Below are 26,021 nucleotides of genomic sequence, written 5' to 3' on the forward strand. Positions count from 1 at the left end.
AAAAAAAAAAAAAAAAAAGAATACCAATACTCTGTACTGGGGTCAAACTATAGGTGGGATCTGGCCCAATTAATACCAACAAAGGCCCATAGTGGTTAAGTGCTAGAGCTCTGGACCCAGACTTGGCTCATAGCCTGAATGCAACACCTTGGGTTTGTTAGTTATATGTCCTTTCAGTAATTTATTTAACTTCTCTGGGACTCAATTTTGTCTGTAAAATAGGAATGGTAAAGTACTTATCTCATACGGTTCCTATAAGGAGCAAATAAGATAATGTGTATAAAACATTATTATATGTGATTCACCTATAGTAAATGCTTGATGTTTACTTGTCTGGTTTTAATGAAGTCATAGTGTAAAGGTTAAGAATATGGAAACTGGGGCTGGGGTTTTGGCTCAGTGGTAGAGTACTTGCCTAGCATGTGTAGGGCACTGGGTTCAAATCTCAGCACCACATTTAAATAAATAAGGTTCATCGACAACTAAAAAAAAAAACATTAAAAATAAAAAAGAATACGGATCCTGGGTACATGTACAAATACATAACAAATCCCATTATTATGTACAACTACAATGGACCGATATAATTATTAATTGTCAATTACAAATAAAACTTTCAAAAAAAATATGGAACCAGGAGGCTGGGGATGTAGCTCAGTGATAGAGTGCTTATCTAGCACACATAAGGCCGTGGGTTCAATCACCAGCACCACATGCACACACAAAAGGAGATGGACCCTGAAGTTGGATTGCCTGGGTTTATAATCTGTCTCTATCATTTAACAGTTGAACGACCTTGAGTCAATTTCTTACCTCCTTATGGACCAGTTACTTGCATCTATAAATTAGGGGATAACAGTCTCGCCCTCAAGATCTTTGTGTGAATTTAATGAGTTAACGTGTAGTTAGAAGAGTGCCTGGTACATGGCATTTTATCAATGTTCACTACTGTTGTATCCTGGCTCAGCTGATTTATCCAATTACTCCAATTCTATGCTCTGCATCCTACAAGGTGAATACATCAAGTTTAAAAGCAGAAGATATGAAATCAAAAATTTTTTCTTTTGGTACTGGGGATTAAATCCAGGGGCACTGAGCTACATCACTAAATTACATCCCCAGTCTTTTTTTTTTTTTTTTGAGACAGGGTCTCACTAAGTTGCTGAAGCTGGCTTCAAACTTGCAATCCTTCTATCTTAGCCTCCCAAATCGCTAGGATTACAGGTGTGCATCACCACGCCCATCTGAAAACTTTTAGCAATGACTACAGAAAGAACACCACAAGGGCACAAATAGGTGTGGGATTACGTGGCACAGTCTATAAACACAAGAGAATTTCATTTGAAGCTGGGTTAGCTAAAGGATGCTAAATGGAAATGATAGGTCCAAAAATAGATTTGAAACAAATGTAGGCTTTAGAGTTAACAGATATTGGTGGTCATTTTAACCCATATCAAGGACTTAACTTTAGGGGAGAGGCCAGAGATGAAACTCACTTATGAATTGAGACTAAGACCTATGTTGAGGTTTGGGGATGTGGCTCAGTGGTAGAAGGTTTGCTTAGCATGTACAAGGTGCTGGGTTAGATCCCCAGCATTGGAGGTGGGGGGAAAACTTATCTTTATACTAGCAACTACAGCTACTTACTTTGAAGTCAGAAAAAAATTCCTGATCAACCCAAATATGACTGAGGGCTGTACCACAGGCACAAAGGATGAATTTGAAACAGAGAATGAATCTTAGCCCTGGTTTGGTATTAGACCTGTATTTCTGGTTTCATCTATATTATTTGGTTTGAACATAATATGTGTGTGTGTGTGTATACACACATAAATAAAATAAATACTGGTCTTAACCCATTTCCTTGGGCCTAACATGGCTCATCTGGCAACCTTCTCCTGTTCTTCTATTCAACCTAAGAAGTTATAGGGAATGATGATCAGTTCTGCTGACTCTGCATCAACACATAGGAAAATAACAAAGGATAGGGATGGAGCCAGAACAATCCATTTGAGAACAATTTTAGAGCATTAAGTCGATGTTAGATTACACGTAGGAAAAAGGTCTCAGGCAAAGTAATGTGATATAGGAGGCCACCTGATGCCAATGTGTAGAAATTTAAGAAAAGTCTTAGAGGCAAAGATAAAGTAGCATAAATAAGGTTATAGGAGCACCAGGTTAGAAGGAACAAGCAATCCTTAAGAAACTGGGGCAAACTTTTGAGCCCTCCACTAGATCCTCTGCATTAACCCATCTCCCACAGAGTTCTTTTGGTCTACAAAATAAGCTCTCAAAAATTTCCCAACACATTTTATCCTTGGATGCCTCTATGTTTAATCGTTCATCACTTCTTGGTGACACCTAGTGGTATAATTTGAACCACAGCTCTGAGTCATGTCTGTTCAAAAGGTGACTAGAAAATAATAAAAAAAAGTAAATAAAAACTATGGCTGTGTAAGGACAATCAAGCACTGCCCAGGATAAAGCCATGAATACAACAGTTTAAATAAATCATGCACTGTTTAAGAATTTCCTAATGTTGGTTTTCATAATCACCAGCTTGAATAGTGTCCTCCAGCAGCAGCAAAATGATAACCAGAGGAAAAACCGCCTGAAGTCTTTCAGCCATCCTGCAGTCTCTTAGCCATCAAGGGCAAAAAAGATGGGATAAGCCACACCACCTTAGACTTGTACCCTCACCTGATGCTATTTTTAAACAGTTGTAAAGGAGAGTAAAAACATAATGCCCAAAGGCAATGTTTTCTTGATGAGTTTGGCTTCTTTCACTAAGCATAATGCCTCTGAGATTTCTCCACGTTGCTGCATTATCAACGTGTTTTTTTTTTTTAATTGCCAAGTAGTATTGAGTATATGAGTAACTAGAATTCATCCATTCCCTAGTTGTTTTTTCCAGTTTTTGGTGTCTATGAATAACACCATTATAACATTCATGTACAAGTTGCTATGAGAACATAAATTTTTGTTAATCTTGGGTAAATATTTTAGAAAAAGGAAAGTAGATAGTGTACTATTTAACTCTTTAAAAAACAAACAGCAAAATGTTTTTTGGAGTTTGGTTTTTCTGTTTTGTTTTTAGGTACTGGGGATTGAACCCAGGAGTGCTTTACCACTGAGCTACGTCCCCCAAATTTTTATTTTTTCTTTTGAGACAGGGCCTCATTAACTTGCTGAGGCTGGCCTCAAACTTGCCATCCTCCTGTCTCAGCTTCCTGAGTCACTGGGATTACAGGTGTGTGCCACCACACCCAGCTATCAGGGTTTTTCAAAGTAGAGCTACTATTTTGTATTCCTACTTGCAACATATAAGAGTTCCAGTTACTCAGCATGCTCGTGATATTGAGTTTTATTTTAGAAATTCTAAAAGGTGTGCATTGGTCAATATTTTTGTAAAGTCATTTTTAGTTGGGGATGTAATTCAGTGATAGAGCACTTGCCTAGCATGCATGAGGCCCTGAGCTACTATTTTGTATTCCTACTTGCAACATATAAGAGTTCCAGTTACTCAGCATGCTCGTGATATTGAGTTTTATTTTAGAAATTCTAAAAGGTGTGCATTGGTCACACCTTTTAAGGCCCAATACTCAAAAAAAATCCAAATGAGTAATTAAATAAATAAGTCTTTAATAAAAGTACAACATACAGGCATAAAAGTGCACAAATCATAAATATACAACTAAATAGTCACAAAGTTAATATTTCATTATAACTATGAGTTTAAAAAAATGAGTTATAAGCATCCCAGAGACTTCTGTCTGATATCTAGCCTCCAAAACCATTTACTATCCAGAACTCTGAGTCAGTCCATATCCATTTGCAGGCAAGGAAATAGAGGGAAGGCTTCCTACGGGAAGACTTGCTGTCCCAAAGGAGGTGAATCACAAGAAGATTGATGAGCCCACACTGCCTCCTGACTCCACTGGGCAGCAATGAACTCCACTGCCCAAGTATGTTACCTCCACTCTTTTTTTTTGGTACCAGGAATTGAACTCAGAGAGACTTTACTGAGCCACATCTCCAGCCCTTTTTTGAGACAGTATCTTGTTGAGTTGGTGAGGCTGGCTCTAAACTTAGGATCCTCCTGCTTCAGCCTCCCCAGCTGCTGGGGTTACAGGTGTGCACCACTGTGCCAGGTTACCTTCACTCTTCTTAACTGTAACATCTCCATTTGCACTGCACATAGTGTATGGGTATTAAAGAGGTCATGGTATCATAAGTGGGATTTTTTTTCCATGTAAATCATCAAGTATAAGAAGAAACTATAGCTTCCTGTTTCCCAGCTGCCACTCGGTACGCAGTCTTGCTGTGCTGGGTTCCCACCAGTGTCCCACCTCACGGTGGGCCCAAGGCCACGGAGTCTTCCAGCCATGGACCGAAGCCTCCGAGATGGTTTTGAAGGATCTTTGGGGAGTTTGAATGGACATGGAAAGATGCCAACTTTTCAGACTAACATGCCTCTGTGAACTCTTGTGAACTCGCTCACGGCATCCGTGCTGAGGTTCAGTCAGTTACGTCCTCAACATTCAACATCCTGGCCTTACCTGGAGGATGGGGCTCGGGGTCTAAAGATGTAGTTTCTCTTGTGCTGGGCTAGCTCAGATGCGGGGTGAGGGCGCAGAGTCAAGACCCAGACTCCAGGAGTTGGGTGGAAGCAGGCTTGTGGCGAGCTGCCTATAAACTTGTTTACTGCGTGAACAGCTATACATTGTATAGGTTTCTTGCCCAATCACAATGCGCCATGGGGGATCAAACCACCAGGCTCCTATACGGGTTCCCTTGGTAACACTGAGTCAATTTGGGGGAGTTGCATACTTTCCCAGGTGGCCAGAGCAGAACGCTCCTCTCCACGGGTTTTCCTGTCGGGCCTGAAAGTGTGAAGGTTTTCCTTACACACTTGAGACGTTCACTGCTGCCAGCCAAGAACTAGGATTTCTCCCAACATAAAGGGAGAGGGTCTTTCTGGTCCTGAGAGCGCCAACCGTTTTGATCTCACACACTCACAAAAGCAATCGAAACCTCCACGAGGCACCACTTCACATGCATTATGGTTATTAAAACAATAACAGTGGAAAATGACCATTGCTGGAGGGGATGTGGAGAATTTGGAACCTCATGCATTGTTGGTGGGATGTAAAGCGATGCAGCCACGGTCGAGAGCAGCCTGCAGTTCTCCAAAATCCCATACAGAGTTATCATATGATCCTCACAATTCCATTGCAGGTATATCTCAAAAAGAACAGGAAACAGGAGCTCAAAGAGATACTTGCATGGTCAAGTTCACAACAGCATTATTCATAATAGCTAAAAGGAAAATGACCCAAATGGGCAAACAAAATGGTGTGTGTGTCCACAGTAGAGTATTAATCAGCCATGAGAAGGATGGAAAGTCCAACACATGCTACAGCATGGATGAGCCTTGAGGATATTATGCTAAGTAAGACAAGCCAGGCCAGAAGGCCAAATATCGTAGGGTTCCATTCATATTAGGCACCTAAAGTATCAAATTCATAGAAACAGAAAATAGAATTATTGCCACTGCCTGGAAGAGGGGCAACTGGGGAGGTTTTGTGATGGGGTATAGAGTTTGCACGATAGTTTGAATGACATCCTGCAGAGGCCCATGTGTGAAAGGCTTGGTCTCCAGACTGTGGTGCTGCTAGAAGGTGGTGGAACCTTTAGGGGTCTGCCTGTGAAGAGGCTCTGGAACCTGGCCCCTTCCTCTCTCTTTGCTTCTCCGCCATGATGAGGCAAGCAACTTCCTCTGTCCTGTGTTCCCGCTATGATGTACATCTTCACCTCAGGACTAAAAGCTACCTGACCAAGTGGCTATAGGCTGGAACTTCTAAGACTGTGACCAGAATAAATCTTCCTCTTTATAAGTTGATCATTTCCAGTGCTTTGTTACAGAAGCAGAAAGGTGACGAACACAGTTTCTATTTAGGATGATGAAGAAAAATCCTGGAGATGAGTAGCAGTGGTGGTCACACAATATCGTCAAGGTAATTAACATCACTGGGGGTTAAAACAGTGAGTTTTATGTTACATATATTTCAACACAGTAAATAAATGGCACACAGGCATGTTGATGTGTGTGCTTTGAACGCTTCCAACACACAGATCATGCTGTATCCTACAGAGATACCGAACCCTTACATGGAAAAATGGCATGACAACTCATGACATCCTATCACAGCAGGGAAAGTTGATGGGAGAACTACAAGTGAGAGTCCTTTCCAGGAAGTTGCACCACGTGCAGCGGTGTTTTGTTTCATACTTGATTAAATGCAACGCTGGCTTCCAAATTAAAAAAAAAAAAAAAAAGAAGCTGCTGCTGCTACAGGACTGAGCTCGGTTTTAGAGAATTTACAGTGGAGGGCTGGCAATGTGGCTCAGTGGTAGCCTGTCATGTGTGAGACTCTGGGTTCTATCTACAGCATAGTAAAAAAAAAAAAGAGAGAGAGAATTTACAGTGAACAAATAGGTATCATCAAACTAGTTTTTAATCATTCTCATTCAAGTAGAAATGCTCAGAATTTTACACTGAATCCATGTAGTAAACAGGCCTGGTTCAATACAATTATTTCTTCTACAACTCAAACTCCAACTGTGCTCACACAACTGGTCCACTCCAGTCTTTCCTCTCACACAGCTCCGAATGCTTCTTGCAGAGGCTAGGAGTCTCCCCCTCCGCCACCCTTTTTTCATATAGATGCAATAAGCCTATAGTGGCTTATGCACACCAATTGTCTGTGCATCTGTGTATTTTTTCCATATACTTTTTTTTTTTTTTTTTAACGTATAGAAGTAGTTTGCAACTCATGGTTTCCTTATGGTAAGTGACCAAGATGTGGCCATAAGATCTGGGACACTGATGAATGGTGCTATTTTGTACCTTCATACGCTCCTTGGCAAGGTACCTCTAATGGAATTATATTTTATTTCCACGTTCTAAGAAGATGTTGGTACCATTCCCTGAATGTTGATCTTTAAACAAACTCGATGACACATTTTCCTTGTGTCTTCGGTGTGGTCTTCTTCCTCAGTGTTGCAGGCTGAACAAATGCTACCCACAGTATGACTGTCTCACTGACTGACACTCATGGACATGCAGCCACACTAGAGGGAACAATCACAAAACTGTAGTTTATTTACCAAATTTCTTTCTATTTGTAGTCTCACCTACATTAGGGAAAGAAAAGCAATAATTTTACAGGAATTTTGAGTTGTCTCTTTGGATTCTTTCTGTTTGACTAGTATCATCTGGGGGAGAGGGGAAGGGCTCAATTTTTTTTTTCTTTTTTTCTTTTTAGTTGTAGATGGACACAATGTCTTTATTTTGTTTATTTAGGTTTATGTGGTACTGAGAATCAAACCCAGTGCCCCACACATTCTAGGCAAGCACTCTACCACTGAACCCCAGCCCCAGCTCACTCTTTTTAAAAATAAATGCCATGTGAAAAAAATCCAAAACACAGGCATCTGAACAGGAATATGAAAATTACACCTTTCCCAAAAATTAAGTTGGAAAAATTTACTTACAAATAATAATGATAAAAGGCAGAGCACTCTTTTATGGCAGTTTTGATAAGCAAAGTCCTTGCTCTCAATGAAATGGATTAATGAAAAAAAAATTGGATAATAATATCTTAAAAAAAGAGGGCATGCCAGCTTTGCCTGGTTTTGAACATTACTTATAATTCTGAACATTTAATGTTTAAAATGGAAAAAAAAAAAGATGTATTTTCTTTTGTGTGTCTGACTTCACAAAAGGAGCCAGAAACAAACACACACACACACACACACACACACACACACATTCTTTAGTGTGTCTGGCTTCTTTTATTCAATATTATGTTTGAGATACATCCATATTATTGGATAGTGTAGTCATTCATTCATGTTTATTACAATATAGTGTTTCATTATAAAATATGAGATTACTCCACAGTTAATCCATTTTTTTATGGACATTCCAGTTGTTTCCTGAGGGAGAAAATAACTATGTCATGAGCTAAATATCTTTAAATTTAATAAGTAATGTCAAATACTTTCCCAAAATAGCTGTATCAATTTATATTCCCATCAAGAGTAAGAGAACTCTACTTGTCCCATATCCTTGCCAGAACCTGGCACCACCAGTTTAATTTCAGCCATTCTGTTGAATATGCAGTGGTATTCCATGTTGCTTTGATCCGCATTTCCCTAATCACGAATGAGGCTGAATAACTTTTCATAAATATCAAACATTTGGAGCATTCCTTTGTGAAGTTCCTGTTTTTTCCATTTTGCCTTTTTAATAAAAAAAATAGACCTGGAGTTTGGATGGTTATACAGCAAACATATTCTCAGTTTACCTTTCAGTCACTTCATAGGAGCTTCTAAGGAACAGAAGTTCTAAATTTTATTGTACTACCATCAATTTTCTTGTTTGTTTTTTGTATTTGTTTTGCTGTACTAGGTTAAATCCCCAGTACCACAAAAAATAATAAAAAATAATTTAAAAAGAGACTTGACAGATGACTTCAACTACAGCCACAACAATAATATCCTGCAGCAGAAATTCAAATCTCTCATCAGCAGATGACTCAATGGTCTCATGCCAGGAAAAAGTCAAAGGGAGCATCTGTCAAGCCAAATAAGTAAATAAACAAATTGGGGGAGGGGGTTACTTATAAAAATTGTTCCGAGGCAGGCGCAGTGGTGCAAGCCTGCAATCCTAGCTACTTGAGAGAATAAGGTAGGAGGATCATAAGTTTAAGGTAAGCCTGGGCAACTTAGTGAAACCCTGTCTCAAAATAAAAAATAAGAGTTGGATATGTAGCTCAGTAGTAGAGTGCCCTAGGGCTTGATCCCCAGTACCACACCCCCAACCATCTCACCAAAAAAACCCTTGTCATAGCTTTCCCCAAAAACTGGTCACCTCACAAACAGAATCAAAACTAAGAGATTTATGCCAGGCAAGGTGGTGCATGCCTGTAATCCCAGCAGCTCAGGAGGCTGAGGCAGGAGGATTGCAGGTTTAAGGCCAGAATTATCAACTTAGTGAGACCCTAAAATAAAAAAGGTTGGGGATAGTGTGGCTTGATGAAGTGGTTCAGTGGGTAAGTGCCCCGGTTCAATCCCTGGCACCAAAAACAACAACAACAACTAAACTATGAGGTTTAAATCAATTGTACAGAAAAGATTTGGAAGAATCAGGAACCTATCTTTCTTTCAAATTAGTCAACTGAGACATGAGAAAAGAATCACAATGAGGATCATGACAGCCTTAAAAGAAAGCCTTAGAGTGCAGCCCTAGAGCATAGCCATGACCTATTGCTGACCCAGGCTGCTTCTATCATCCCTGTGGCTGACTACTATTCAAGGACTACTACAATGATCAGCTGGTAGCTTCCCAATGTTTTAAAAGCTGCTAATCGCATACATGGACCACATCCATGTTATTCATACCAAAAGAAAGCAGCAGCAGCAGAGAATTTACCTCTATAGCACTAGTTCATTTCTTGAATGGACAACTCTGATGAAGAAAACATCTTTCCCAAAGATTAATTTTTATTTTTATTTATGTATTTATTTGAGGATGTCTCATTATGTTGCCCAGGCTGGTCTCAGACTCCCAGGTTCAAGCAATCCTCCTGGCTCATCCTCCCAAGTGCTGGAATTATAGGAACATGCCACCACTCCTGGATCCTAAGGTGCTTAAAAATAAGCCGTTAGAGGTTTTAAAAACCTTAGCTGGGTGAGGTGGCACACATCTATAATCTCAATGGCTCAGGAGGCTGAGGCAGGAGGATCCAGAGTTCAAAGTCAGCCTCAGCAACTTAGCAAGACCCTCAGCAACTCAGCAAGACCCTGTCTCTAAATAAAATATAAAAAAGGGCTGGGGATGTGGTTTAGTGGTTAAACATTCCTGGGTTCAATCCCTGGTACAAAACAAAAACAAAAACAAAAAAATAATATCTTATGGCTATATCTTAGATATGCATAATTTTAAGTTTTTTAAAATGATGAAACCACCATAGCAAATTGTTTGTGTCTACCGGTATTTATCAACAGGGCACTGTAGAGAAACTTAATTTGAGTTTAAATCATGGCTCATTCACTCACTGACCAGTTTGGAAAGACAGATATTTCTCTGAGCCTCAGGTACATCTGTGTCCACAGAAAGGGTTAAACTAGATAATTTTAGTACCAATTTCTATTCTGCTCATAGTACCTTGCAAATAGTGCTGAACCAATTCACTCAGCCTTTATATCACCTCCTTCAAAATAGTGCTAACTCAACTTAATTCTAGATCAGAAATGTACTTTCTCCAACAGCTTACATCTAGCAGATTTATGCACACAAAATGAGTCTACTAGGCAGGCTTGTGGGATATCCTCCCTTCTAACAGGTTTACTACCCTTTAAAATCCTTCCAATCAGAGCAGTGAAGCAGTATAAAATGGTATCTAAAGACCTTTCATACTTCTTAAATTTAACTGTTTATATTAGAATTTCTCTTACTTCATAGTCTATACTTTCATTATATTCCTGAGTACTTGTATATCTGCATATCTGCACCTTAGGTAAGTTTTTTTTTTTTTTTTTTGGGTGGTGGGTGTGGCAACAAGGTCTCACTATGGTACCCAGACTGGCCTTGAACTTGCAATTCTACTGATTCAGCCTCCTGAGTAGCTAGGTACTTCTTCTTCTTCTTCTTTTTTGGTGGTACTGGGGACTGAACACAGGGGCACTCTACTCCTGAGTTACATCCCCTGGTCTTTTAATTTTTTTAAAAAAATTTTGAGACAGGGTTTCACTAAGTTGCCCAGAATGGCCTTGAACTTGTGTTCCTGTTGCTTCAGCCTCCCAAATCTCTGGGTTATAGGCATGTACCACCACATCTGGCTATCGAGGAACTTAATTGCTGGGCTTTATATACTATTTCACCTCCCTTAGTATATTCACCACTAGACCAGTGGTTTTTGATTGTTTAAAACAGGACAACCATTTTTTCAAAGGAAATCTTCCACAGAACACTAATATGTAAGTTAAAAAAAAAAAAAAAAAAAAAAAAGAGCGGGGAAAGGGAATGTACATCAGTTGAGCACTTAACTAGCACATGCAAGACCCTAGTTCAATCTTCAACACCAAAAATAGATAATCATAGATAGGTAGGTAGGTAGGTGAGTGGGTAGAGAGGTAGGTAGATAGATGAGGGAGGGGGTTGCTCTGATTAAAAGGAGTGAGGAAGGGTAGGAGCTAAGTGTTGTCAGCTCATTTTCTTTCTCCTCTCCTCTTCCCTGAGCTGTAGATACACTATAGACATTTCAGCAGATTCCCAGGATCTCTAGACCTCTGGACCTCAAAAGGGCCAATTCCCCCAGTAATTAAGTCTAGTTTTGGGAATAGGACCTATGGCCCCAATTCAGATGTTTCCTTCATGGTAACAATTTTCAACCCAAGTCATTAGAAATTATCTTGGCACAATCTAACATACAGAAGTGGTTGTATATAGGAAAGAGAATGGAATGGCTGGGGGAAAAGATGACAGATTTTTATGACAAGAATTGTCTATGCAAAAAAAAAAAAAAAAAAAAAAAAAGAAAAGAAAGAAACTTTTAAAAAATAAACTTAAAAAATCAAAGTAATTAGGTATCTGTGAATTGGTGTACCTTGTTGTCCATAATTGTCCACTGGCCCTCAGGATTCTGCTTCAAAACACAGTGGTTACGAGAAATCATCAGAGGGCAAATTTTTGATACCAGTTGGTATGTGACACCAAATCCTCGGCCTATAGTCACCTGGGAAAACAATGTAAGAGACATAATCAATCATTGTGCTGAAGAGGGAGGTTCTTTACATCTTATCAACCAACAGTGTATGCAAGTCCCAATTTGAGAAACCAGATTCCTGTGGAATCCAAACAGTTCATTTGCTATCTCCTCTTCAGCTTGGGAGCCACCAAGTAGAAAGTCAAGAAACATGATAAGAGAAAGTTGAAGGAAATTAACCATGGATTGCCAGAATTGATAAGATCCTGAGAGGTTATCTGGTTCAATAATCCATAATAACATGGAGGAATTCTTTCTACACAAGCCCATCAACTTTTTTTTTTTTTTTTTTTGTGGTGCTGGGGATTTGAACCCAGGGCCTTGTGTTCGCAAGGCAAGCACTCTACCAACTGAGCTATATCCCCAGCCCCCATCAATTCATCTTAAACACAAACACTGCCTTTATATAAGTCAGGCCTTCAGATTTTTTAATGGTTATGACTTGGCATCTTTCTCTCTACAAATTCCATTCATTGGCCCTGGTTCTGCACTGGGCACCATCAGAAAATCTCTAATCCCCCTTACATATCATCTATAAAATGTCGACTGAGTCTTCTCTTTCCCTGGCAGTGTTCCCAGTTACTTCAACTTAATTCCCAGGGGATGGGTTTGAGTCTGTCATTCTAATGGGTCTGTGAAAGGACTCTGATTTGTCTTTATTCCTGGATACTGTATTAAGAAAATTAAACTTAATTTCACCACACAAATTCAAGTTATCACTTTCCCAGTTCTAGCATAACATATAAATTGCATTAGCTTTCACAGCAGATACAGTACTCTGCCAATGTATTCTCAGACTTAGAAATGATTATATTTCCTGGTCTCTCCTCCCCCAAGAATTGCTATGCTAAGTCATGTCTATACTTGACTAGCTGGGAAAATTTGGATTCAAGTGTAGGACCTTACATTGATTTCTATTAAATTTCATCTTGTTAGTTCAGGCTACCATACCAGCTAGTCAAGACTTTTCTGAATTTTTAATCTGCCATCTGATCAAACATACTCAACATACTTCTAGATTTAGTCCCTCACCAAATTAATATGGCAGTTGATTCTGTACCTTCATTCAAGACACAGATAATAGTAAGTAGCCAAAAGCAAAGCTCTCAGGGAATGTCTAGCAAACATTCTCCCACATGACCTAGGTATACTTTCAACCAATTAAAATTCAATCAAAAGTCTTTGCACTAAGTCAATATCCTCCATCTCAGCCACAAGGAAAGCATGAGTGTTCTGGCAAAGATTGAAAAGAAGCCCAAATTCACATCTATCATATTTTCTGATGGACTTGTCTAGTTCATAATAACCCTGTGAAGGAAGGAAATGAAATTCTTCTTAGAGCCAGATCTTTCTTGCTTATTATTTTCACAAGCGCTCTCTTTAACGACCCCTACCACAATCTTAACTGGGAATATTAAAGTTTGTACTTTTCAGCCAAGCACAGTGGTGCATGCCCATAATCCCAGTGACTCAGAAGGTTGAGGCAGGAGGTTACAAGTCTCTGCAACTTAGCAAGACCCTTTCCCAAAATAAAAAATAATATTTTAAAAAGGGTGGAGGTCATACTTCAGGGAAAGAATACCCTGGGTTCAATTCCCAGAAACATACACATACACACAAAGAAAGTCTGTGGTTTTCTAAGACCTACTCTCTGCTCTGTTTGAAAATCCAGAGTTATCCTTGTCTTCAGTCCCTTAAAGACTAATGAAGCCAGGTATGGCACTGCATCCCTGTAATCCTAGCCACTCAGGAGACTGAGGCAGCAGGATCTCAAATTCAAGGCCAGCCTCAGCAACTTAGTGAGATCCAGTCTCAAATTTTAAAAAAGGGCTCAGGATGTAGTTTAGTGGTTATAGCACCCCTTGGTGAAGGGAGAGAAGGAAAAAAAAAAAAAAAAAAAAGTCTACCATGACTCTCTCTGACCTAATCTAGTCACTCCTCCCAAACTCTCATCTCAAGTAATTGACAATGTCATCTAACCAAATGCTCAGCCTCAAATCTAGAAGTCATTTTTGATTCATCTGTTTCTCATTCCACATTTTAAAAATCAGCAATTTGCTGAGCATGATGGCATACATCTGTTAATTCCAGCGGCTCAGGAGGCTGAGATAGGAGGATTGGGAGTTCAAAGTCAGCCTCAGCAACTTGGGTGAGGCCCTAAGCAACTAAAGTGAGACCCTGTCACTAAATAAAATACAAAAACAGGCTGAGGATGTGGCTCAGTGGTGAGTGCCTCTGGGTTCAATTCTCAGTACCAAAAATAAATAAATAAATAAATAAATAAAACATCAGCAATTCTACTGGCTGTACGTCACATTCTACTGTCTATAATTCATAATCTATTCACTTCTGACTCTACAGACACTATCTTAGTCCAAACGTCCTGGCCACCTGCTGCTTCTGCTCCTACTCTAGCTCCCCTAAATTTTATTTTTCGAATAGCATCAATGGTGATGTAAAAACTTTAAATCAGACCATTTCTCAGTCTGGGGATATCGCTCAGTTGGTAGAGTGCTTGCCTAGCACGCACAAGGCCCTGGGTTCAATCTCCAGCACATATACACACAAAATAAATAAATAATCAGATCTTTTCTCTTCTTTAAAACCCTTCTATGATCCAAACTTCTTCCCATGGACTACAAGGCCCTGAATGTCCTGGCCTTCTCTTTAGTCTCAGACTCATACTAGGCTGCCAACACTAGCTTCTTTGGCCACTTGAGCCCTCTTTTCGTTCCTGAACCTCCTCCAAATTCCAGCCTCCCCGAGGGCCTTTTTAAATTCTCCCCTCTGCTTATAACACTCCTTTCACAGACTTTTGCATGGGTTACTCCTCATCTTTTTCAAGTTTCAACTCCTCAGAGGCCTACACTGATTACCCTTATCTAAAGTTGCTGTTATTAGCATGCACTTACCACAATCCAAATTATCTTGCTTGTTTGACCTCTCCCTCCCCATTTACTAGAATATAAATTTCATGAGCAAGGACTTGATCTTTTTTAACACTGCATTTCTGTACCAAATATTCAGCAAATACATGTAAATGAATAGAAGAACAAAGAGATCTTGCCTATGGGTCTTCCCAGGTTCTAGAATGGGCATATTTTAGGTCAGAAGTTGGAAGCTAAATTATTACACTAAAAAATATGGAGCAGCAGCTAGGAACTCTTAAAATCAGACTTGTTTCCCTTTAAAATGTTGTGGTGGCCACCTCTACCAAAATTCTTGTCTGAAGTTTTTCAGTTCTTTTGACAATTTACCAGAAATTCCATTAATTATAGTAGGATCCTCTGAAGGCTGGGATATAGCTCAGTGGTAGAGCCCTTGCCTACCATGCAAGAAGTCCTTAGGTTTGGTCCCAGTCACAGTTGGGGGAGGAATTTGTATAAAGATTATCTGTCATTCACATTCAATAAGAATTTCAATCCTGGTAGTTTTTTTTTTTTTTTTTTTTTTTTTTTTTCATTTTTCTATTTTTGGAACTGGGGATCAAACCCAGGGGTGTTTTGAGACAGTGTCTCACTAAGTTGCTCAGAAACTCACTGAATTGCTGAGACTGGCCTGGAACTTGTGGACCTCCTGCCTCAGTCTCCCCTAGTTGCTGAGATTATAGGCTTGTACCCACCACGCCCAACTTTGGTAGCTTTTTTTTTTTCCTAAGAGAGGAAATATTTCATCTTCCATTTTAAAACTTGAGGGGAGAGGGCTGGGGATACAGCTCAGTTGGTAAAGTGCTTGCCTCGCGTGAAGAAGGTCCTGGGTTCAATCCACAGCACCACAAAAAAAAAAAAAAAAAAAAAAAAAAAAAAAAAAATACACTTGAGGGGAGACAGCATGGATCGCCACTAGGGAAAATTGTACAGAAAAAAACAGAAGAGTACCTTTTTCTGAATTGTCTCCTATAGACTTCAAATCCAGAAAAAGAAGGAAATGTTCTTTTACAATCTTCCTTTCACTGTCATTCAAGAATTTACCACCTTAGCATTTCTGATATTTCACGTATACTACAGTTAAAGAGTACAGTGTGCTCATTTGGAAATCTCACACCACTCATAACATAAAACTTAACTTCCCATGAGAACTGAGTGCCAACTAGTACCAACCCATATGTTGGCAACTGTTTGCATTCACAACAGTTTTACAAGCCTTGGAGTGTGCTGACATTGATGTAGAAGATTACCTTGACCAAGTCCACCTTCACTAATGCTACTCTTTCTTCCTGGGCACAACTCCTACTGTTTCCCAGATGACCAGTAAATACTCTAGAATAATCCTTTCCCTTTTCCAACCCACTTAGGGCAGAAAACTTTATGAAAACAAAATACAAGAGAAGAAAAAAAGAAAAAAGATTATGGCTTTTAGGCTAGACAGTTATAGGACCTGGGAGCCAATTAATTTGCAATAAAAGTTACTTGTTTTTACACCAAACTCTGAATTGGTATAAGAAGTTTAAAGTCACCATGTCCAACAGATAATTTTACTTGGTATTCCTGTTAACAAAAATGAGGGGAGCCATGTTTTATTGTTTCGTCTACAAAATCTGAAACTTTGAAGGGAACTAGAAAGGAAGGGAACTGAGTTTGCTGTTATAATTAAATTATATCAGCACACCTCAAAATCTATGCAAACCAACTTTTACTATGGTTTGAGAACCATTACTGTAAGACTTCATCTTGGCTTTCATTCATACACACTGCAGGTTATGCTCCAACTACTGTTTAAGACCTGACCTTGCAGGGGGCCAGGCCTGGCAAGCCTCTCCACACAGGCTACCTGGCAAGCCATAATGTTCCCAGTATGTTTTTTCCATTCACTTGGTTTGTACTGGTCTCTCCCCACAGAGGTGGGCCCACACAAATCAAATAATTTAGAATATGTCTAGAAGTGCTTTATAGACTTTTTTTTTTTTTTTTTTTGTACTGGGGATTGAACCTAGGGATGTTTGTTTTACCACTGAACTACATCCCTGGCCTTTTTTATTTTTTATTTTGAGACAGGTCTCACTAAATTGCTTAAGGCTTTGTTAAGTTGCCAAGGCAGGCCTTGAACTTGCAATCTTCCTGCCTCAGTCTCCCAAATTGCTGGGATTATAGGCGTGTGCCACCATACCTGGCTTTATAGACTTCTTGTCTTACAACTTTTATTTATTTTCCCTGATCCTCCCTTCCCCCCAAAACTTCAGGGCTATCAAGTTATTCAGGAGAAATTAATGAAGTAATTCAAAGAACTGATCTTAAAAAAATAAAAAAGTTAACACTTGTCTATTAAACTTCCACACAGAGTTGTGTGAGTGTAGTATATCTGCAGGGACCAGATCAAGTAATGTATGTAAGTTATACACAAAGTAACCCTTCATAACCTCCTACTTTAGCAACATTTAAGGCTGAACCTGAATCCTTCTTTGACTTAAGGAACTAGTGCTTTAGACTATTACTAAATAATTCACATCTTGGCAGTTAATTATTCAGCCCACACAGATATCATCAGACTGCTTCACAGTATAAATTTTCTCATTCAAGCCATAAGTTCTTTGAGTACAGAAGTTATCATCTGTCCCTCTTATAAGTACACCAAACAACATGAGTACTTGATAAACACCTGGGAAACTATATTGTGCCGATATGGTTTATAAGAAAAACCTTAAAAACAAATCTAAAAAAACCCAAAAAAGCAAAACCTAACTAAAAATCAGTAATAACCAAGACATTTAATTTACAACACAATGACCAACCACTCAGTATTACTATTTTGATATGGAAAATAAAAAAAATCCCAAGATAACATGGCCTGGGAAAAGGGAGTGAAAAAGAAGACCATACATTGTTTTCATCTCCCAAGACAAATATTTTCCAGGTGCCGCTGCAGATGGGGAGGATGTGTTTTATCACCCCTAAAGTCTCTAGGAGGTATTAATCTCCTTCAAAGTAAATCCTCTCCAGACCCAAAAAGTTCAAATTTATGAGTGCCCAAGAAAACGTGCTCACTAGACCACCCCTCAAAATAACTTACATAAACCCAGTCCCTTTCTTTGCTCAGAGGCTCATTTTACATCAGGAAAGTGGGTCCATCAGAACCACGACTCCATTCCTGAATGAAGGCTTTTGGCTGATTCGTGAAGTTTGCGTCCGTCCTGGTCTTTTTGCGCTAACAATTATGGCAAAGTGAACTTTCCATACAAATTATTTCCAAAACCCAAATGGCTCCTCATTACCGACAGCTCATTCCTGACCCAGTTCTTCCCAAGCTGTCTGCAATTCTCTCCCCACCAACCCAGTTCTAGCGCCCCTCCCCGCCTGGTACCACGCCTCACCCTTCCTTTTTATTTTTTTCAATCTGCATTTATTATTTTTTAATCTGCATTTATCAAACAGCGTAAGCAACCTCTGGAAAGAACGCTGAATCCCCATCCTGACCCAGCTCAGGGGGCGCCACTTGGAGGCACCCAGACTCACAGGAGAAACGTGACCCATCCCAACGCGGCCAATTTTCCCCAACGAGATGGAAAGAAAGAAGTCATTTTTACATTTTAGTATTTGAAGGGTGATGACCCTACACTAGCGATCGCTTTCCAAAACAAACTCAAGAGAGTTCGCACCACCTCAGACCTCGGGCGGTTTACTTGGGGCCGCTGCTCCTGAGTCCCCGGCTGGCCCCGCGGGGCTCCGTGCGGCCCCAACGGCGCGGTCCCGGCCTCTGCCGGCCCCGCTCCTCCACGCCGCTGCCCGCGTCCTCCCGGGCCGGGCCGCAGCTCGCCCCAGCCCAGCCGCCCCCCAGGCCCTCTTCCCGCCCCTACACCCGCGGGCCCCACCGGTCTTCCCCGAGTGGCTCCCTACTTACTCCCTTCCTCCCTCACATTCATCCCCCAACACCTCGGCCTCAGCCCGCCGCCGCGCGCCGCAGACCGCTCTCTCCTCGGCCCAGGATCCCGCATCTCGTGCTCCCGCCTCTCTCGCCCCGCTTTCCCATTCATCTCAGCCGCCCCGACGCCCGTCTCCGCTCCCTTCCCCCGGCTCCCCACGGCCCCCCAGCTCGCCCCAGCGGGACTCCTTCGCCCCCTACCACAGGAGCCCTCGCCCTCACCTCGCGCCCGTCCTCCAGCAGCAGCCACTCGGCATTCATCCCCACTCGCCGCAAGCACCAGCTCCGACCACCGGCGTGGTCTTCAGTGACCAAGGAAGCAGGCTCCCCCATAGCCCACTAGGCCCTGGGGGTCGCTCAGCAACGAGCGAAACCCTGGTCCCGATCCTGGTCCCAGCCGTCTCCTGGTTTCCTCGCCGGCGCCATACCTAAACAACAGACAGAAGCAATCGCTCCGGAATCAGGATCGACGCGAACTCTGGCTCGGGCTAGGCGCCTGGCGCACCCGAGCGGGGGATGTGGGAGCACCGCGCCTGCGCGATGGGTGGCGCAGGTGCTAGCTCCAGCTGCGGTGGGGTGAGGCTCTGATTGTAGCGTCACAACTTCACCACCCACTAGAACCACCACCCCAATCTTAGGCACCCGAACTGGAACCTCTCCTTACTTTTCCTCTTTTTAAGAAAAATTTTGCTTTATGACCACATTGCGATGATAATGACCCTGTTATTTCAATTATAGCCCACATTCCCTCCCATCCAGGTTCGGTCAATTGCCGAATTTCCCATCCTCCTTTCTCAGTCTCCCAAATAGCTGGGATTACAGGATTGAGCCTCCCCGCCCGAACCAGGATTTTCTTTTCTTTTCTGGAGATTGAGCCCAGGGCCTCGTGCATGCTGAACACCTGGTCTACCAGTAAACTCCACCCCCCCAACCCATTGTGGCCTACTTTTGAAATAACTTGAAATTTGAGATTTGTGGACGTGGAGGGTGATATTGGAGATTGAACCCCTAGGGCGCTTTGCAGCTATAGCGCCACATTTCCAACCCTCCTCCCCCTTTTACTTTTAATTTTGAGGCGGGGTCTTGCTAAATGGCTGAGGCTAGCCTTGAATTTGCCATCCTCCTGCCTGGCACCCTAGTAACTGGGATTACAGGTGTGCGTGTGGACACACACACTTGTGATAATTTTAGGTTGTTTATTCTAAAATTAGGTTGTTTTCCTAAATAGCATCTATTTTGCACGACCTCATTTTGTTAGTAGATATTTAGTTTATTCTAAGCTGATCTACAGAGATAGGAAGCACAGCTACCCAGGGTTAATTGTGGAAGTGGGGATTGAATGCAAATCAGCTTGTGAAGGGGATAGAGATAGAAATGTTCTAAAAGTGTATTGTGATGATAGCACACCTGTACAAGTGTACTAAATCTTTGAAGTGCACACTTCCAGTGGATGGATTTTGTGGTATGTAAATTATCCTATATAAAGTCGTTAATTTTTTTTTAATTGCAATCTCAACTTCTTCCCTTAGATTCTCCAGTATAGAGTGATAGTTGCTACCTGTAGTAACTACTCTGCTAACTCAATGCTGCCTTTTGCTTTTTTAGTTTTCCAATACCTGCTTAACAATTTAGTTATACTAAGTTCTGTCAGGAAAAAATAAAAAAAACGTATACTAAATGAATTTTAAAAAGTATAACAGGGGCTGGGGTTGTGGCTCAGTGATAGAGCCCTTGCCTAGCATGTGTGCAGCACTGGGTTCAATTCTCAGCACCCACATATAAATAATGGATAAAATAAAGGTTCATCAACAACTAAAAACAATTAAAAAAAAAAAAAGTGTAACAGTTAATGGCTAACATTTATTGAGCACTAGCCAGAGACTAGTCCAAACCCCCTACCTACTTGACTTTATGTGTTCTTTATGAACTATTTGATGAAGGTATTTACAATTGTAATTCCTACTTTTGGGATGATGAAAGAAGAAACCAGGTGGTTTAGTAACACATTTGTTACTTTGAAAAGTGAAAAATAACAAATTTGTTGCTTTGAAAAGTAACAACCTGTGATTGGAGGATGGCGCTCAGTGGTAGAGCACTTACCTAGCATGCCTGAGGCACTGGTTTCATCCTCGGTACCCCAGAACCCCTGCAATCTGCAAAAAAAAAAAAAAAAAAAAAAAAAAAAAAAGGCAAATGTAGAATGACAGCGTCTGTTTTCAAAGCCTAATGTCCTAACTATGGCTGCAAACCTAGCTTGGAGTGATTTATCTGTGTGGCACTGTCAGATCAAGAACTGCAGCCCCATCTCCACAGAGGGTCAGGACAACTAGTGGGAGCCACAGATGCAGTTATGGACATTCTTCCCTTATGTGTTGGTTTCCCACCTTAGCACTCTGTCCCAGGAACAGCAACTGCACATAGAGGCCATCTTGACACTTAGTCTGTGTTTCCTTAGGCTCCTCTCAACTGTGGCAGATCTTTAGACCTTCCTTACTTTTTTTTTTTAAATTTTAGACATGGTTTCACTAAGTTGCTTAGGGCCTCACTTAGTTTCTGAGGCTGGCCTCAGACTCATGATCCTCCTTTCTCAGCCTCCCTAGCTGCTGCGATTACAGGAGTATTGTCACCATGCTCAGCCTTCCTTACTTTTGATGATCTTGACAATTTGAGGACTACTGGCAGGTATTTTGTAGAATGCCCCTCAATTGTGACTTACTGATTTTTTCCTCATAATTAGACTGAGATTAATGTGAGATGAAAGACCATGAAGGTAAAGCACCATTCTCATAATCAGGGGTACATGCTATCAACACAAACAATCACCACAATCACTGTGGATTTTTTTTTTTTTTTTTTTTTTTTTTTTTTTTTTTTTTTTTTTTTTTTGCTGGGGATCGAACCCAGGGCCTTCTGCTTGCAAGGCAAGCACTCTCTACCAACTGAGCTGTATCCCCAGCCCCTTAGATGTTAATCTTGTGCACCTGACTAGTCGTAGTGTTTGTCAGGTTTCTCCACCATGAACTTTTGTTTCCCCTTTTCTATAATGTATACTTTGGAAAAAGTCAATATTAGAAGCCCAGGCTTAAGGAGTAGGGAGTTAAGCTCCACTTCTTGAAGAGTGAAGGGGGTGGGGGGGCTTGGGGGTGGTTATGTACCTGTAATCCCAGCAACTAGGTAAACTTGAGGCTAGCTTTCCAAGTTTGAGGCCAACTTTGGCAACTTATGAGACTGTCTCAAAATAAAAAAATAAAAAGGGCCGGGGATATAGCTCAGTGGTTCAATCCCTGTGTTCAATCCCTAGTACTGAAGAGAGAGAGAGAGAGAGAGAGAGAGAGAGAGAGAGAGAGAGAAAGGGTATCTGCATAAAATATTTGAGATTCTCTGTAAAGTTTTATCTCCCTCCTGTTTATTTATTCCATAATTTATTTATCTCATTAGAGATCCATGGATATTTATTTTATACTTTGGTTATAGTTCAACACTGCTTTATTACTTTGTTTCTCAAATTGTTTTTTACTTTGGCCACTGAGTACTCCTCCGGTTGGCCGTGGTCCCCCTTTGGCATACTCCCATCATTGTGTTTTATTGAACACATTCTTACTTTCTGGTGCAAAGTGGTCCAGACCTAAAATCAACCAACTCTCCAAGGAGCCATGGTTCCTTCTATTGGAAAATTGTGTAACAAACCAAGATCCGGGCACTGTGATTGTTGCCACGGGGAGGTCATTGCTTCTAGATACTCTCAGCTATCACAGCAAGTAAACAATACACAGGTGAACTAGCCCCTCTATACACACACTTAGGAATGCTTACACACATTTATGTGCATACATTCACATGTGTGTGTATATAGTTATCACTTGGGCTCTAGGGGGATCGGTTCCTAGGACTCTCTGCAGGTTTCAAAATTGGAGCATACTAAAGACCTTTATTTAACATAGTCTTTGTATATAACATGTTCATGTCCTCCTGAATACTTTAAATCACCCCTAGATTACTTAAAATACTGAGTACAGTGTAAATGTTATACAAATAGTTATTTTATTCTATTGTTTTAGGAGTAAAAATAAGAAAAAAGTTTGTACATATTCCGTACGGATGCATTTTTTTTCCCAAGTATTTTCAATCCTTGGTTGGTTGGATTAGCAGATGCACAACCCTTGAAAATAGAAGGCCAACTGTATACATTTCTCCAAGCTTAACATGAGTTCATACCGATGTTTTACTACTCTCTGAAGGGGTTGGGGGAAAGGGTGCTGACCTAAGTAACTTCAGAAATGAGCATAGTCTGCAGGACTAAAGGCAAAAGACCTGCCTGTAAGTACTGTACTGTAACTGAAAAAGTTGTTTCCACAGGGGTACCCATGCATAATATTATGTATCCACCAATACATTATCAACAGAGAATAATTTCATCACACTAAAAAAAAAAAAAAAAAATCCTCCAGAGCTGGGGGTAGTGGCACATGCCTGTAATCCCAGCAACTTGGAGGCTGAGTCAGGAGGATTACAAATCCAAGACCAACCTCAGCAATTTAGCAAGACCCTAAGCAATTTAGTGAGACCCTGTCTCAAAATAAAAAATAAAAAGGGCTGGAGATGTAGCCCAGTGGCAAAGCCCCTCTGGGTTCAATTCTCGTACAAAAATAAATAAATAAGTTCTCCAGATGGGCATGATAGCCCAATCCTATAATCCCAGATATTCAGGAGGCTGAGTCAGGAGAATTGCAAGTTTGAGTCAGTGTAGGCAACTTAGAGAGATCTTTCTCGAAATAAATTTTAAAAAGGACTTGGAATGTAACTCAGTAGCAAAGTACTTGCCTAACCTGTACAGGGCCTTGGGTTCAAGTACCGTTTTTTTTTTTTTTTTTTTTAAGATATTGATGGGATCTAAGATGGCGGACTAGAGGGAGGCTGCATTACTTTTCGCTCCATAACTCAGGTTTCAAGCAGAGGATAACTGTTTTTCCATGAGGCAGTTTTTGCTGCTTATCGATCCCCTGCTGTTTACCCCATTTGTCCACTGCGATCACCTGCAGTCACCAGCATATCGACTACTTTTAGAATGCAGATTGCTCACTGACTGGCGCCTATCATCCGCCATTTGCCTGCCTCTTGCCTGTCCATCATCTGCCTTTAACCTACCCAGCAACCACCACCCAAAGTTCACCGACCAATCATCCGACAGCAGCCAGTAGACTGCAGACCACCAGTGGAGTGCCAGCTGCCTACTGTTGCCTGGAAGTTCACTGTCACAGTACCTGCAGGTTTGATTACACCTGCCATTTTGAGACAACAACCAGGACTGTAGGACCCCTAGCCGGACTGACCGAGCCCTGTCTCCAGGACCCCTCAGCCCGACCAACCACTCTCTGCCTCTGGGAACCCCAGACCGAATTACTGCTCGCCACCACCAGGACACCCAGACCAACTGACCGTGCCCGGCCTCCAGGATCCCACAACCACCAGCCACACCCTGCCTCCAGGACTGCTGCCTGACCACACCCACACCCCAGAGCTGCAGCTCCCCATTTGCCAACACATTTGTAAGCCAGAGCGGCCATCTTGGATAATCCTGGAAGCCATAGTTCCCATCTTTAGGTGGGGCAAATCCCATCCTGAGCCGCCTGCTGGAGACTTGGAGCTCATTGTCAGGTACCTTTCGTGCATCAGGCTACTGAAGACTGGGAGGTTTGAATACTATATGACTGTTAGAGTGTAGATTTTCTTTTTTCTCCTTATCGAAAAATTTTAAGTTTTTATTTCTTTACTTTTCCTTCTCTCTTTTCCTTTTGTTTACCTGTTCCCTCAGTGTCTCTTTCTCCCTTTGCGCAAGCTAACAACCAACTTCTTTTGATTACACTCTCACTCTTTCTATTTTCTAGAACTTCTATAAATTCTTTTCTTATCCCATTAACAGCTACATTCTACACCCCTCCGCATCCTCTTTGTCCTCCATTAGAAACTGCAGACCTTATTGCAAATCTGTTTGTTTTACTGAAGATAATAATTGAACTCATTCTGTTTATTATGACAATATTGTTAATGTCCTCATAGGGGCTGTTTGGTCTAGGATTGCATACTGTCCGAACTGTGCACTGCTAATATTGCTCTCTCCGTTAAAGAAAAGGTTTTGGAAACCTATAGGGTCACTGTAAGCCTAGAGGAGGGAAACTACAATACCTCAGATCTGCATTGCTAGAGGGGAGGATACATGAACAACATGAAAAACAAGGGAAGAAAATGATCCAAAAAAAACCTAGATTCTATATTAATAGAATTCAGTGACAGCATGGTAGAAGAAATGTCAGAAAAGGAGTTCAGAATATCATAATTAAAATGATTCAGGAAGCAAAGGATGAGATAAGAGAGCAAATGCAGGCAATGAATGGTCACACCAATAAACAGTTGAAAGAGCAACTGTAGGAAGCAAAAGATCATTTCAACAGAGAGATTCTCAAAAAAACCAAATGGAAATCCTTGCAATGAAGGAAACAATAAACCAAATAAAAGACTTAGTGGTAAGCATCACCAACAGACTAGATCACTTGGAAGACAGAACCTCAGACAATGAAGACAAAATATTTAATCTTGAAAATAAAGTTGCCCAAACAGAGAAGATGATAAGAAATCATGAACAGAACCTCCAAGAACTATAGGACATCATGAAAAGACCAAATTTAAGAATTATCAGGATTGAGGAAGGCACAGAGAAACAAACCAAAGGAATGAACAACCTATTCAATGAAATAATATCAGAAAATTTCCCAAGTCTGAAGAATGAGATGGAAAATCAAATACAAGAGGCTTACAGAACACCAAATGCACAAAATCACAATAGATCCACACCAAGGCACATTATAATGAAAATGCCTAACATTCAAAATAAAGATAGGATTTTGAAGGTTGGGAGAGAAAAGCATCAGATTACATATAGGGGGAAGCTAATATGGTTATCAGCAGATTTCTCAGCCCAGACTCTAAAAGCTAGAAGGGCCTGGAACAACATATTTCAAGCTCTGAAAGAACATGGTTGCCAACCAAGAATCCTATACCCAGCAAAACTAACCTTCAGATTTGAAGATGAAATAAAATCCTTCCATGATAAACAGAAGTTAAAAGAATTTACAAATAGAAAGCCTGCACTACAGAATATTCTCAACAAAATATTCCATGAGGAGGAAATGAAAAACAACAATGTAGGTCAGCCAAGGGAGGAACTACCTTAGAGAAAAACCCCACTCAAAGGAGAAGCCAAGTCAACTTAAAAACCAAAAATAAGCCAAATGACTGGGAATACAAATCATATCTCAATAATAACCCTGAATGTTA

General features: G+C 40.8%; 1 protein-coding gene across 3 annotated transcripts in view; it reads right to left on the reverse strand.

Moving 5' to 3' along the window:
* Positions 1-19,133, reverse strand: part of Rnf8 (ring finger protein 8) — a 36,601-nt gene extending 17,468 nt beyond the window's left edge. For all 3 annotated transcript variants that reach the window (XR_007109543.1, XM_047558947.1, XM_047558946.1), the window contains exons 1-2: positions 18,912-19,133; positions 11,676-11,804 (exon numbers count right to left, since the gene is read on the reverse strand). Coding sequence is in view for 2 of the 3 variants with exons in the window: in XM_047558947.1 (XP_047414903.1) it covers positions 11,676-11,804; positions 18,912-19,022 (240 nt within the window). In the remaining variant the exon portion in view is untranslated. The remainder of the gene's footprint in view (positions 1-11,675; positions 11,805-18,911) is intronic.
* Between the last annotated feature and the right edge of the window lie 6,888 nt (positions 19,134-26,021).

Source organism: Sciurus carolinensis, chromosome 7 (genome assembly GCF_902686445.1).
Source record: "Sciurus carolinensis chromosome 7, mSciCar1.2, whole genome shotgun sequence".
NCBI classification, from domain to species: Eukaryota; Metazoa; Chordata; class Mammalia; order Rodentia; family Sciuridae; genus Sciurus; species Sciurus carolinensis.